General features: G+C 43.5%; 1 protein-coding gene across 2 annotated transcripts in view; it reads left to right on the forward strand.

Moving 5' to 3' along the window:
* The window catches only part of LAT2 (linker for activation of T cells family member 2), a 244,489-nt gene that overhangs the window by 123,238 nt on the left and 106,955 nt on the right, over window positions 1-14,296 (forward strand). For both annotated transcript variants that reach the window (XM_085649777.1, XM_085649778.1), the window contains exon 3: window positions 9,165-9,207. In XM_085649777.1, the coding sequence (XP_085505903.1) occupies window positions 9,165-9,207 (43 nt within the window). The remainder of the gene's footprint in view (window positions 1-9,164; window positions 9,208-14,296) is intronic.

Below are 14,296 nucleotides of genomic sequence, written 5' to 3' on the forward strand. Positions count from 1 at the left end.
TCGCACCATTGCATCTCTGCCAAGATGTACTGCACCATGTATCAATCTTGCCATTGGATTCAGCAGACTTTCCGGTAGCACAGCTCGTCCATCACTCGAAACCCACACATTCACGTCTCCCTTCTCACATCCTAATCTTTTCCAGCCATCTCGTTCTTGATCAGTAACCTCATCCTGCAATCGTTTTAGTTCCTCCCATGTATCGGCCATGGCTAACATCATGCTGAGCTCGGTTCTTTCTTGGCTTTCTCCAGTATACCCTCCAGTAAATATGCATCCTTGTTCTGCACAAAACCGGGCAACCTCATTTGCGTAATTATTTCCCAATGAAACAAAATCGTTTCCCTTACAATGTGCAGAACATTTAACAACCGCAATCTCTTTGGGACATTGCAATGCTTCCAACAATTGTCTCACGTATTCCCCATTCCCAATGGGCGAACCGGAAGACGTCATGAATCCTCTCTGTGACCATAACTGTCCGAAGTTGTGAACCACACCAAACCTGTACTGACTGTCAGTGTAAATTGTTATCCGGATCTGATCTGCGGCCAAGCAGGCACGGGTCAAAGCAATGATTTCAGCTACCTGTGCGGAGTGTACTCCCTCTAAACAAGCAGCTTCAACCACTCCTGTGATGGTACATACAGCAAACGCTGCTCTTAATCGACCAACATCGTCTCTTAAACATGAACCGTCCACAAAGAAAATTTCATCAGGGTCAGGGAGCGGTTAATCAACAATATCTGGTCTCGGTTTGGTGCCTAGTTCAGTCACATCGAGACAATCGTGATCCTCACAATCTTCACCATCTGCATTTGGAATAGGCATCAATGTTGCAGGATTCAAAACAGAACACCTCTTCAAAGTCACATTTTCTGCAGCAAGTATAACTTGTTCATAACGTGTTAACCTCTTGTTCGTGAGGTGCTGTGTTTTGTGTCTTATCATCAACAGTTCAACAGAGTGTGGCACATAAACTGTAAGTGGATGTCCCATTACAATACTCTCACATCTTTCAATGCTGACACCTGTTGCAGCAACGGATTTAAGACATCCGGGCAATGCAGAAGCTACTGGATCTAAAGTAGCTGAAAAGTAGGCAACTGGTCTACGGACACCTCCATGATTCTGAGTCAGAACTGACAATGCACAACCTTCTCTCTCGCAACAGAACAATGTGAAAGCCTTGTTGTAATCAGGCATTCCCGAAGCTGGAGCACGACACAGGGCTTCTCTCAGCCTTAAAAATGACATCAAACAGTCATTGTCCCATGGTACCGGATCACTCACATCCTTGTGTGTCAGCCGTTGTAAAGGCTTCGCTTCAAAGGAGAAGTTGGAAATCCATTGGCGACAGTAGCCAACCATCCTCAGGAACATTCTGACTTCTCTCTGGGTAGTAGGCACAGGCATGTTCATAATGGCCTCAATGCGATCTGGTGACACCTTTCTCTTGCCCTTCTCAATTCTGTGACCCAAATACTGCACTTCACTCAGGCAATACTGCAATTTTTTGGGAGACAACTTGTGTCCATTCCCTGCCAAATGATTCAGTAAAGCAATGGTATCAATTCGGCAAGCGTCTTCAGTTTCTGAAGCAATGAGCAAGTCATCAATGTATTGTACCAGAACAGAGTTCTGCTGCAACACAAGACTTTCAAGATTCTTCTTCAAGATCTGATTAAAGATCGATGGACTCTCTGTGTACCCCTGTGGGATACGACACCACGTTAACACACGGTTCTCCAGCCGGAAAGCAAAAAGAAATTGGCTTTCCTCATGGAGTGGGATCGAGAAGAATGCTTGACACAGATCAATCACTGTAAACCACTCAGCTTCACATGGAATTTTAAACAGGATCACAGATGGATTCGGTACCACCGGACAACATGGAACAACTATCGCATTGACCTTTCGCAGGTCCTGCACAATCCTAAATTTCCCACTCGGTTTCTGTAGTCCCATGATAGGTGAATTACATGGGCTACCCATTATCTCTTTCAAAATTCCCTGCTTGATCATAGACTCAATTACAGGTTTGATCCCTGCAATAGTCTCGGGTGACGAATTCTGCATTTGGCTTGACCTGAATCTTCACTGGCTCTACATCTTTGATCAATCCAATCTTTTCTCCAGTGAAATCCCACACATCAAGTGACACTGAATCCCTCAAGTCAAGTGGAAGTTCCTACACTGTCAGCGCAGGGTAGATTTCTATACACACGTGCTGATTTGCAACCTTGAAGGTCGCATCATCATCCTTTGTTTGCACTTCAACTCCCTTCGGTGTGCAATAAATGGTGCAATTCAGTTTGCACAACAGATCTCTTCCTAACAGGCAAACTGGACTCGAGTCACACACACCACTAACTGGTGTCGGTCCCGGAAAGTTCCTATTCTCACAGGAATTGGCTCTGTCAATGGACTGGTTAATTTCTTATTTGCTACACTAACAACTTGGATTGATTGTCCCGAGAGGGGTAGGTTAGGGACTACTGCTGATCTCACAGTAGACCGGGTAGCACCAGTGTCAACCAAAAAGGTGGTAGGGTGACCATCAACATCTAGTTCTACAAATGGTCCCCTCTGGTCTACCTCCAAGACTGCCCCAAGCGTGCAGTCTTCCTCCCCTCTCAGGCACTGTCATGCCAACGGGTCTGGACTGAACTCCTCATATCCTTCGAACAAGGGCATCTGTTGGTAAGTCCGAACTCCTTGCTGAACACTTTGAACTCTAGGTGGCTGAGGAACATGCAACATGGACCACGCACGCAACCTGGGGGTCATCCTCGACTCCACTCTCTCCATGACCAGGCAAGTCAACGCCGTCTCCGCGTCCTGCTTCAACATCCTCCGTATGCTCCGCAGGATCTTCAAATGGTTATTTCCCTGCCTCCTTCCTCATGTTCCCCCACTAGGCTGAACCTGAGCCGTTTGCATCTGAACAAGCATCAACTTGTCATTCAACTTCCTGTGCTTCGATTCAATCTCATCACTACAGTACCTGGCATATCGCAAAATCTCATCCACCGGCTTATTCTGCCAGCAAATCAAATGTTGCTGTATCATGAGACTAACCTCTGGTCTCAATCCCAACACAAACTTCGAAACAAACTGTCCCATGTCTTTTGTATCCAAGGCATCTAATCCACTGTACTGCTTAAAGGCCTGCAAGAGTCTTTCATAGTACTCATGCATCGTCTCTTTTGGTTCCTGGACTGTCCGATCTATTTTAACCCAATCATTATCCTGAGGTGAAATTTTCTACTTCAACCACGTAATCACTTGTTCAAACTTCTTCATGACTATGTGTGACGGACCATTCGAAACAGGATCCCTTTCAGGCTCTGAAGTTGGCCATTCAACAGCAATTTTACATGCCGACCATAAATCGCTCGGAACCACAATGTCAAACAACGTGTTCAAATCAATCCACAACACCTTTGAGATCTTGACAAACCGATCAACCTGCTTGTACCACTCGACGGGCTTCTCCCGCAAGCGGGGAAAATCGTTCGTAAATGCAGCCAAATCACCCCTACTCCAAGGCACATGCACATATCCTCCATTCTGTACCTCTCGTAAAGGGAAATTTCCTACATCCATCATCCCCCCACCTGGAGGAGGCGTGTCTCCTACCATCTTTTTAGAACTCTTTTTCTTGGACCACCTTTCTTCCCATTTATCAAGCATGATCCATGCACGCATTGCTATAATCAAATCCTTGATATGAGTCCTCAACCCCATGACCCTCAACTCTTCCAATTCTTGGTCGCTATACTGCAATCTATGGCTTCCCTGCAATGATTTTGTTTTAGACAGATCCACCTCATACCTTTTAGCCAATTCTGACAACTTCTCATGTGCAGTTCTTGCCTTGCGAGTCACATCCTTCGCTACAAAAAGTAACTCATCTTGTTCATACATGTATGTTCTTTAAAGAGGCAAATTTCCACTTATTATTTCATCTACTTCTGCTTTCAACCTTACTACATCTAACATTCTCCCTTTCAAGGCTCCCTTCAATAATTCTTGACAAACTTCCCCATTTCGTTTGTCATACTCGCCGTCCTGTTCTCGAGGTCTATTCTCTTCTTCATATTCCTAGAGACTGGTCGGTTTCCTGAATTACCTCGCTCCTCACTCTCTACCATTCTTTCACACTGATTCCTTACAGGAGGTACCCACATCCTCAGATCCGACCTCGACTTGGCCAAAGACCTTGGTCTTGCTGATCTCGCATCCACCTGTCCCCTAGAAGAGTCTGCTGTAGCAGGCAATGGTGTACTCCTGTGTTTCCCAAACTGTGGTCCGCGGACCCCCAGGGGGTACCAAATCGTGGGAAAGCGAGTTCTCCCTCACCATGAGTCATTTTATGACAATTTTCAAGCCGAATGATAGTATGCAAACCCACATTTCTTGCCGTATAATGCGCCAGAGTATCCTCAGGAGGGGCTTCTTCTCCCCCTCGAGTAACCACATGTTTGTCACCTCTACATAATTCTCGGAAAATCTTAAAGCATTTCATGATGAACAAATTTTTGATCGCGCACAATGTTTTCGTTCACTTCCTGATGTCAACCCACCAATAGCAGCGCGACTCACACCAACCAACCTATCGCAGCGTGACACCTTCTGACGTCACTTTTCCTCCGCTCGCAGCAGTTCCCCTCCTTCACAATTCACGTCCCACCCTTGCATTCATCCCATTCACACTCTGAAGTAATTATCTGTCCATGAAACGACCGGACAATCACTTCTCTGACCGCCTCCGGCAGTCTCTCGAAATTGTTGACTTCAACTGGCAGCTGTCTGTCCACGAAACGACCGGACAATCGCCTCAACTGATAGGTTTCAATCACTCAAAATTCCACATACAGCAACCCGCGACCAGCGTCGGTTACACTCGCACATTCGCACCCCCATCCCGGTCCGGGTAATCGATGACGTCTCACGATCCCCTTTCGGTGGTCAACCACCACGTGTGTCTTCTACACCACAATCACTTAAGCTACTCGTCGAGCCTAAGATTTTCCCGGGCTGCGCGCGCTCACAGCCTGATCTCACAATCACTCAACACTCACTCCAACTCCGCGAGACATCACACAGTCAAATCAACACCGCAATCTACAAACATATCACCCTGTTCATACTCACTCCTCCATGAACTGCTGCTTTCCGCCGCACCGCTACTCTCTGTCAATCTCCATCAACTGCCGTCGTCCGCTGCTCGCCATCCGATTTGTCACCATCATTTGACTTCTATGGGTCTCTAGAATCTCTTATCTTGATCTAGATCTCCCCTCACTATCAGAGATAACCATCCTCTTCTACCAACTGATATGACCGGATTCTTGCCTACCTTATAATCTCCAAGAATCCTCTCAGGTCGCCAGGATCTTTTTATCTGCTAAATAGTGTAGAGGGGAGGAAATTCAAATCTCAATACATAATCAACAGAATCAAATTTTCCGTTCCAAATGACCACTGACTCCGAATCTACATTTTGAAGATTTTATTACAACCAAGAATAACTGCACATACAAACACCTCAATACAAGGTGAAGAAAATAAATGGGCACTAATACAAACGAAATTCTACGTAAAAGTCTCATTCGACTCAGAATAAGAAGAATAATCAATTCTAAAAGCATCAATAAACCAATAGTTAGTCCAATCTCTACATCTGAAATCATTAGCCTAAAAGGAAAAACACTTAGTCTATCCCTACTCTATCTCTAAGGTGACATCCCTACAAGGCATTTCCCTACCCAGGCAAGGGAATAAAAAAAAAGGTCTCAGAAGTGAAGACTTCCTTAGAAGTACATTCACTAGTCAGAGCTCGTTCTAAGATGCTCCTTCTAGCTTCCCATCTAAACCTCAACTACTCCACCCTCCGGTCACTGTCCCTAATACAAAATCCCAAAAACGTAGAACACGCCCTTCGGCACACCTCTTCAGCCAGGTCTTCTTCCAGTACTTTTCCAGTGAAACTTGTACTTCATCCAACGACGGTTAGCTTGACCTTGGGTCCCAGGCACCTTCTCCGCTGAAAGTATCATCCGTAAATTCCAATGCACTCCCCTGTTGGCTTCTCGTACCATTCTAACTCCTAAAACAAAGGCCTAGTCTCTCTAACGAGCTAAATGTCCTTGCACTTGCAACAGAAACATGGGAACGAAAAACTTTTCTCTTCTCCCGAAACCCAAAGCCTTTACCAAGGGAAATCATTTTCGGCCTACAACGTTTAGCTAACATAAGAAATGAACAGGCCTTTCTCTTTAAACGTATATGCGATCAGGCCTTTACACTGTTAAACACACTCCTAAATCACACTTTAAGAATTAGTTTCATTACTCCTTTATACGTGAATAAGCAGACTACACGTGCAACTTTAACATGGTGCACGTTTAAACAAATACATTGCATTGCATAGAATCAAACACTATGCGTTTACTAAAAATTACAATTACAATGATCTACGACATTACTCTTCATAAACATGGTTACATTTCTAATCACCCCTCTGTTAAACAAATCTAATGATACATTTCTATGTCAACCCTAAACTACTTCGATAAATATGTGGGTGCGGACTAACAGTGAATATGATGCACCCCTACAAATTTCAGAATAACGTGACGCTCTATCACATTGAACAAGGCTTGTCACCACAGTTGTTTTCAGATGAGGAGAAAGGAGTGCTCTAGGAGGAACTGTAGAGCCTGTCCACGTGGGAAGGAACGGAATGAGGATTCTGGCCATGAAGTGTTAGCAAGTGTGGCTAACTTCCACAGGTGAATGTTTTTGGTCCGTTGTGCTGTACACAATCGATAAGTCTGGCATAAGTATTAAAGCGCCTTCCTCCCTCACCAGCCAACTCCAAAGCATCATTGTCACAGGGCAGCAGGTTCCATCACCTTGGGTGAATCTGATAACAAGCATGAGGAGACTGATGGTACGATGCAGACTGGTCAACGTTTTGTACTCCAAGTTGGTGCTCTTCAAAAGAGGAGTCACTATGTCTTTTGAGGCAGGTAGGTACGGTGGCAGCGGTGACTAAAGGCCGAACAGCTCTACTTACCTTCTTAAAAGCCATTGCAAGGTAGGGCAGAAATGAGGGCGGCCAGGTTTTTGGTGTTCAGGTGTAACAATAGGAGGTGTAGAATTTGCCTAGGAGACATGCTTAACTGGTATCGTGAACCCCTGTCTTACAGGAGCCGTGTCGGCTAGGTAAAATTATAAGGTCACCATGTTACTCTTGAGCTGGAGTTAGAGATGAATGCATCTAGTGGTACTTATGAATCACATACCTAGCTGTGTTGCAATGGAAAGCTGAACAGTCGAATGATCTCTGGGTTACCATTCGTGATCATTAACATGAGGCAGATTATTCGTAGGTGGGGATTGACATGGCCCACTATGGAAGCAATCACATACAAACATTCTGCTAACTACTCTGGAGAATCCATATATTTGAGGAAATCTGCTGTAAACCCTGTAAACCTGCCCCCTTGTTCAGACTTTATCAGTAAGTTTAGGCATAGACATTATAACATATCAATACCAATTTGTAGCATCCCAACAGCAACCTTGGGTCATGCTCACGCCCACACTAGGACCAAGATTGCTGTTGGAATGTAGAATACAGAATACGGTGTTGGGTACCGTTCTGTTTGGCAGCAGTTGGCTGTTGACCTTCGTCTGTGTTGCTGTTCCCCCGCAAGTCTGTTACTCAATAAACTGCTGCTTCATCTCCACTACGCTTCTGACGTTTTCTTCCCTGTGGAGATACCACACAATTCTCCTAATTCCTTCTCTGGATATGTCCGTTCTCTCTCCACCGTCATCTGTGACCCAAAATGACATGTTTCACTTGCCCTATGATGGGCTTGCTTTAAAGTTTTCCAGATGGGTTACTCGGTCACAAACGTGATGAAGTAACCCACCCACCAAACTCCAAATAAGGGCCTATGTGATCTGTCTCTTTTTACTGTCACTTTAGTCCTGAAACAATAAATGAGTTCTATCAATGTTCCATGTACTAAAAAAAATAATTGCAATAAAAATACATTTGAGCAGTCCACATTTAATTGCGATTAAAAGCTGATATTATAAACTAGCCCTAGGTTGCCGCACGCTATTTTCTCTAGCTTGCCCCACACTGTTTTCTCTACATTGCCCCACATACACATTCACTGCACATCTCTCTCTATTCCTATCCAAAATGCATTCATTGTGGCTTGGATTCCTCATTCTTTATGATTACGTTTTCAAGTGCTCAAGATTTTAGTGTTCACTGATCTTTTGCTGAATAAGAACATGTCTAGTGGCCGCCTTCTTGGCCACTAGAACATTGTTTGTAGTCCTATGTTGAATTCTCAGTATCTCTACTGGCTCCCTTTGGGTAGGTCAGTTAATTGTCCTACTCCAGCTCTAGCATTTGCCCTCTAATGCCATTTGTGAACCTACATCAATTGCCTTCCTATGTATTCTATATCTTGCTTCCTTTTCACACCAAGTAGTTCCTGTACTAGCCGGGCTACTCTCACAGGAAACGCATGCTCTACATAACTAACTGCTGAGTAAATGAAACACTGTGGGGAAAGGCAACTGTGTATCTACCGTTTCTTTTAATTTGAGTTCAAAAGGTTTACGTTTGGAGAGAGCAATAAAATGTTAAATTTACTGCCTGAGCTAATAATCAATTCATCCCAGAATACACCGCCAATTATATCGAAGTTCTAGCTGCTGTGCATATTTGATTATTTTTAACAATTGTTTCCATAAGAATCCCAAAGTATGATTTAAGGGCACATAATCTGTTTGTTGTAATGGTGATGGTCTAGATTTTCTTTACATATTAGGGGCTCACCAAAACAATTAGAGGTATATACAAGGTATTACCATAAAATGTTATATTATTCCCCAGGAATGTGTTATTTTACGTACAGAAAATTTACCACATTGCTATTTTATATGCTGTAAAATATCCCATTTGCTCTGATTGAGGCTCCAGAACATCAAGCAATGTTTTCCCAAATGTTAAACTTGTTGAGAGCGTATGCAGCACACTATGTACAAGGTGAATTTGGGATTTTTATTTATCCCCCTTGATTTTTGGCCAACATCGTAATCTAAAAATATGTTTAAATCCACAGGTGAATTAAAAGAAGATTCCAGATTCCGTAAATCAAGGAGTTTGTAAGTCACCTATCATGAGTTAACTCAGAATGTTGGTCTCTTCTCTATGATGTTTTTGAAAAGGGTCTTCATTTCAGGGGGTTGTATTTTCAACCACATTTCTGTCACAAGTAAAACCTTTGTATAGGTTTCCATTGCTACATTTCTGACAGATTAGCAGATGCTATAATTTAGGCTTTCATGAGCTACTGTTACTTTCTTAAGGGCACATTAACAAGGGCTTTATCTCCGCTTTTTTGGCTTAAAAAGCAGGGATAAAACTATCGCCCTATTTACAAGAGGGTGCTAATATGCATAATCGCATGTTAGCACCCTTTTTCCCGACGCCTTCCTTTGCATCTCTAATGAGATGCAAAGTGGGCGTCACTGGGCGTACCGCGGATGGACTACCTTGTAAAATATCGCTGATGTTTACATCGCGAACGTGATATTCACAAGGCAGCCCACAGGATTTTAGCACACGTTAGATTTTGGCGAAAACGGCGGTTTTCGCCAAAAACTAATGTCTGCTAAAATCCTGACTTACCTATGCTTAACATAGGGGGTGGATTATGCTGATACGACCACAGAGTCGTATCAGCAAGGTTATCACAGTTTTGCAGGGAACATCGCTGGAAAACCAGCGATGTTCCCTGCAAAACGTCAATTTCCCGGCTATCACTGGATTTCTTATCGCCGTTGTGAAAAGCGTTGTTGATATGGATGAACATCGCTAAACGCACTTAGCGATGTTTATCTCTAATCGTTGTTGATATGTCCCTTGGTTACTATGCGATAGGGATTTGTTGTGTTATTTCTTTACACCTCAAAACAAACCAAAATTAGGGGGCCCAAGTAAACAAATAATCCTGAATCTGTGTCTGGCAGGTATGAAGCAGTTCAATACAGACCCATCCTCAGAGACGTAGCCTACAGATGATCAGTGAAACCCCTGTCCATTTCCCTGTCTGCTGGGCCATAGGTTATCTACATGGGCCGGAGGCCAAGGGAGATCAAACTGTGAGCAGAGGGTGCAAAAACACTTTAACTTGCCTCAAGGTGGTAAAGCAGTTTACTGTTGCATGGTGATGGGGGATATAAACTGGAAATGAGATTATGGTGGCTGGTTGTCCATAATCTGATGATTGTGAGGCAGTTTCGAAACTGTAGTCGAAGGAAGAGGAATAACATATCTTAATCTCACCATAGGGGGTGAAAATGGAGAGTGAGCAGTTATATATATTGGACACAAATACACACAGCATTCTGGTAATAGGGCCTATGGCAGCAGTAGTTACTTGCATAGTTGGTTGATCAACTTTGGTGAAGATGCTGAGAAGTCAAAAATGTTAAGGAGGATGAAAATGTGGGAGAGGTGGTTGTGATGGACTGGTGGGAATATTGTGAATAGGTGTGAAGGCGTCCATGTGGAATGTCATTGACAGATGCAAACTTTATTGAATTGAGCAGATTGCAGTAGGATTGATAGCATGAGTCAAATGAACCACCAAGGTTCAAGATGTTCGCAGAAGGGGAATTGAGATACTGGGTAGTATTTGGATGAAGGAGAGGGGTTGGCATTTTTTTAACAGGGTATAAGTTACCACAAATGCAAAGCATTTCAGTTAGATATAAGACAAGAAAAAGAGTTATAAGGAGATGTTGGGCCTTCTAGTTTGAGAGCTGATGGTTTCACATGGAATGCTCAATAGCTCCAAATGTGAGGTGGAGGTAAAAGGGGTGAATACAGCTGCGTGAGAGGGGAGAAGGCAAGTTGTAAGAGGAATGGTAAGAAGAAATAAGGAGCATTTTGAGTGTTGAAGGTGTTGGTTGTTCATGCTGGAGGAGAAGTAGGATGTGGCCTCACAAGCCATGAGATTAAGCTGGGTTGAGTTGGCATGAAGGCATGGGAAAGGAAGGGTTTATGTGTGTATAGGACAAACACTGGGTGAGGAGTTGAATGAAGGAATGAGATTTTGGTAGATGGCCAATACGACAGTCATATGCAGCTGCTAGCATGTCTAGGACCACTTTACCCATGTATAGGTGCTGCTTGTGCTGGACTTCCTTCACTTGTGAAAGTATGCTTATGCATATAGGTAGATCCGGGAATGAGGATAAAGAGGTTTGGTACTGACAGTGCAGAGGAGATAGTGAGAGTTGAAATCTGACTGCTGCAGAAGAGCACTAAAATTCTTCTGAGTGCTGGCATCACAGAGAGAAGACAAATCATTGTATATCTCATTCAGGTTGACTGGAGTTGATTTGGGGGAGAATTTACATTTTGATACCGGGCTCATGCAAGTTGTATTTGAGGATGGAGGAATATTCATTATCATGATGGTCAGGGAATAATCAGTAGTGAAGGGTCTTTGGTGGAAGGAAGTGTAATAGAAAGGTAGATTTGAGGACCAAAGTTTTACCATAGGAGTGGGTGTTGGGAAGGCAGTGTTCATCCTGCGGATCAGGAATGAATTCATCAAAGAGCAACAGAGCAATGACGTTTCATACATGTATATTTGAGGGAGACTGGAAAGGAGTCTAGGGACTCGGGTGGTGTGATAAGGGGTTACTAATATAGCCCTATAGCCGAATGCTGAGAGCTATACCAGTTGTTAAAGACCCTGATCCCAAGTCATAGGGCCGAGCCGCCAGTGAGGCCCTATAACTACGGTGATGACCTTTAACAACAGGTATAGCCTGAGGCATGAGAGCAGTAAGGCTATTAGAACATTCCACCCACTAAGAGTAGAATGTTCTGAACTAAAAAGGGAGAAACAGGAAGACAAACATTTGAATGTGGGAACTCTGGGCTTATACCAGCCATTATAAGCCCAGAGCACTCGATTGTCTTCAATGGAGCTCTCAACATTTCAATGTTCTAATATAGCCTTATAGCACCGTGTGGTGAGTTATACTGGCCATTAAAGGCTCACTCCAGCTTTAAAGGCCCGTGCCGAAGGCGTGAGCCTTTAACAGGAGAGTGGGCCTTTAAAGGTCGGTTAAGCCCAGCTACAGCAGACTATAAGGTTATTAGAACAATCCGCCACTAGAGGGCAGAATGTTCTAACAAAAAACAGACAAAGGCCCCAGTGAGTTTGAGGAGATTTAAACAGCAACAGCTGTGAACAGAAAACACTGGAATGTTCGAGCTCCAGGCTTTTCCAGCCATTAAAAGCCTGGAACTACTCCATTGTCTTCAGTGGAGTGCTCAACATTCCAATGTTCTAATAAGCAGGCCAGATCTTCCTCTCCTTCATGCTAGCCAGGGTAAGTGAATAAAGGTGGCATGGTCTCTTTGGATGTCACCTCGTGAACTGCTATTCGTTTGTCCAGTGCTTAATTTGTGCTGATGATTGCAGGTTGTGGACACCGGCTCTCAATTAGGCAATTAGGAATTATTTTTACTCATCAGAGTTTCACTAAGAGCAAGATGGAGTCCAGTAGAAAATGGAAACAGAAGTAGGACGAGAAAGATAGATAGGGAAACAGTGACAAAGGGAGAAAGTACTGATGGAAAATACCCTGCAAGCATGACATAAAGAGAAAGGAAGCGTAAGGTGGTGGAAGAAGCAGGCATACAATTGAATAAAGATGAGGCAATCTCGGCATTCAGCAGCACTAGCGCAAAGCTGTTGAGAAAAAGGTTTAGATCCCTCAAGTTATGTTTTTAAACAATTCTTCATTTAGTCAGTGATAGTCTCAGAGATATCAGTGAAACTAAGAGGGAGGAGGTAGGAGTCAATGTGGTCTGTGATGTAGATAGTATTTTCACATAAGGTTTTGGGTGTTCTGCAGTAAGAATGAGAGTGTCTGTGAAGAGGACTGACATTCTTTGATTTTCAAGATTTGGGTGTTAAATTGAGAGGGTGGTGTTGATGATGGGTAAGAAGATTTCCTCACTCACAACAATGTTTATAAAAATTCTTAGTTGTCTGATTTATTTCGCACCTGCAAAACAATACAGTGTAAGTAAGTCACTTAGGGTGATCATTCAGCCACCTCCCCACACGAGGTCACCAAGAATTGCATTTAATATCAAAATACACCCTTGGAAAACATGCACAGAGTGTCAGCGCTTGGATGACACAACAGTGCATCCAACATCCAACTCCAGGTGTCTCTCCCAGGAGATGGATGTGATCAACCCTGGCAAGTGATGGTCTTTGCCTCAATGCCCTAAGCCTTAGAGCGTGAGTTCCTAACTCTTTGTTCATTCTTGACTCAATGTCCTAAGACCTGAGTTTCTAACCCCTCAATCTTGGGTTGCAAATCCCCATAGCTGGGGTCACAACATCTTGCATAAAAAAGCAATACACCTCTCCTTTGAATCTAACATTACATATCCAAAAGTGTCAGGCTATAGCACCACAAATTGCATAAGAAAACAGTTGTCTCAAACTCTGACCTAAGGACAGTCAGACATGACCTGTCTACATAAACAACTAGCTTACTACAATGCTGTGCTGGAATGTTGCAGCCCTATAGTTATCAGGAAACTTGGGATCCTCCCATATTCTGATTTATAACTCTTAATTCCACGACCATATGAAACCAGTCCCAAAGATCTATCTCCACCTCACCGAAAGAGAGAAGAGAAATGCCTGTCAAAACGCCAATGATTCTAAACAAGGCTCTGCATATAAAGGCACCGAAGTAGCTGTTGGAATTGATTTTTTCCTACTGCACTGAGAGTTCCTCTATGGAAAACCTCATCCCTTCCTGGGTGAAGATTAACATTCCAGGGTGAAATCCAACTCAATGTCCACCATCAGCATACGATATACCCAAGACTTGCTCCCCTTTTGCAAAAATCTGGAAACTTGGCTCCTCGAAAGAGTTTATCTTGCGAAAATTCTTTTCTTGCATTGTCCAAAGGAGTGAATTCCTACAAATTGCACACCTTACAAATGTTGGCTTACACTATGTTGCAGTCCTTTCAAATAACCAAACATTCATAGCTTACCAAGGCCTCTTGATGGTGTTGGGATTTTCTAAAGTTTGGTGACTGCCTGGCTCAAATGTAGCCGGCTCATAATGGGGAGGAATATTCATCTCATGCCCCTCGGCTGCAGCCTATTTTTGTGTATTTGTAGCACTGGTTGTGCAT

The sequence above is a fragment of the Triturus cristatus genome, chromosome 3_2 (assembly GCF_964204655.1).
Source record: "Triturus cristatus chromosome 3_2, aTriCri1.1, whole genome shotgun sequence".
NCBI classification, from domain to species: Eukaryota; Metazoa; Chordata; class Amphibia; order Caudata; family Salamandridae; genus Triturus; species Triturus cristatus.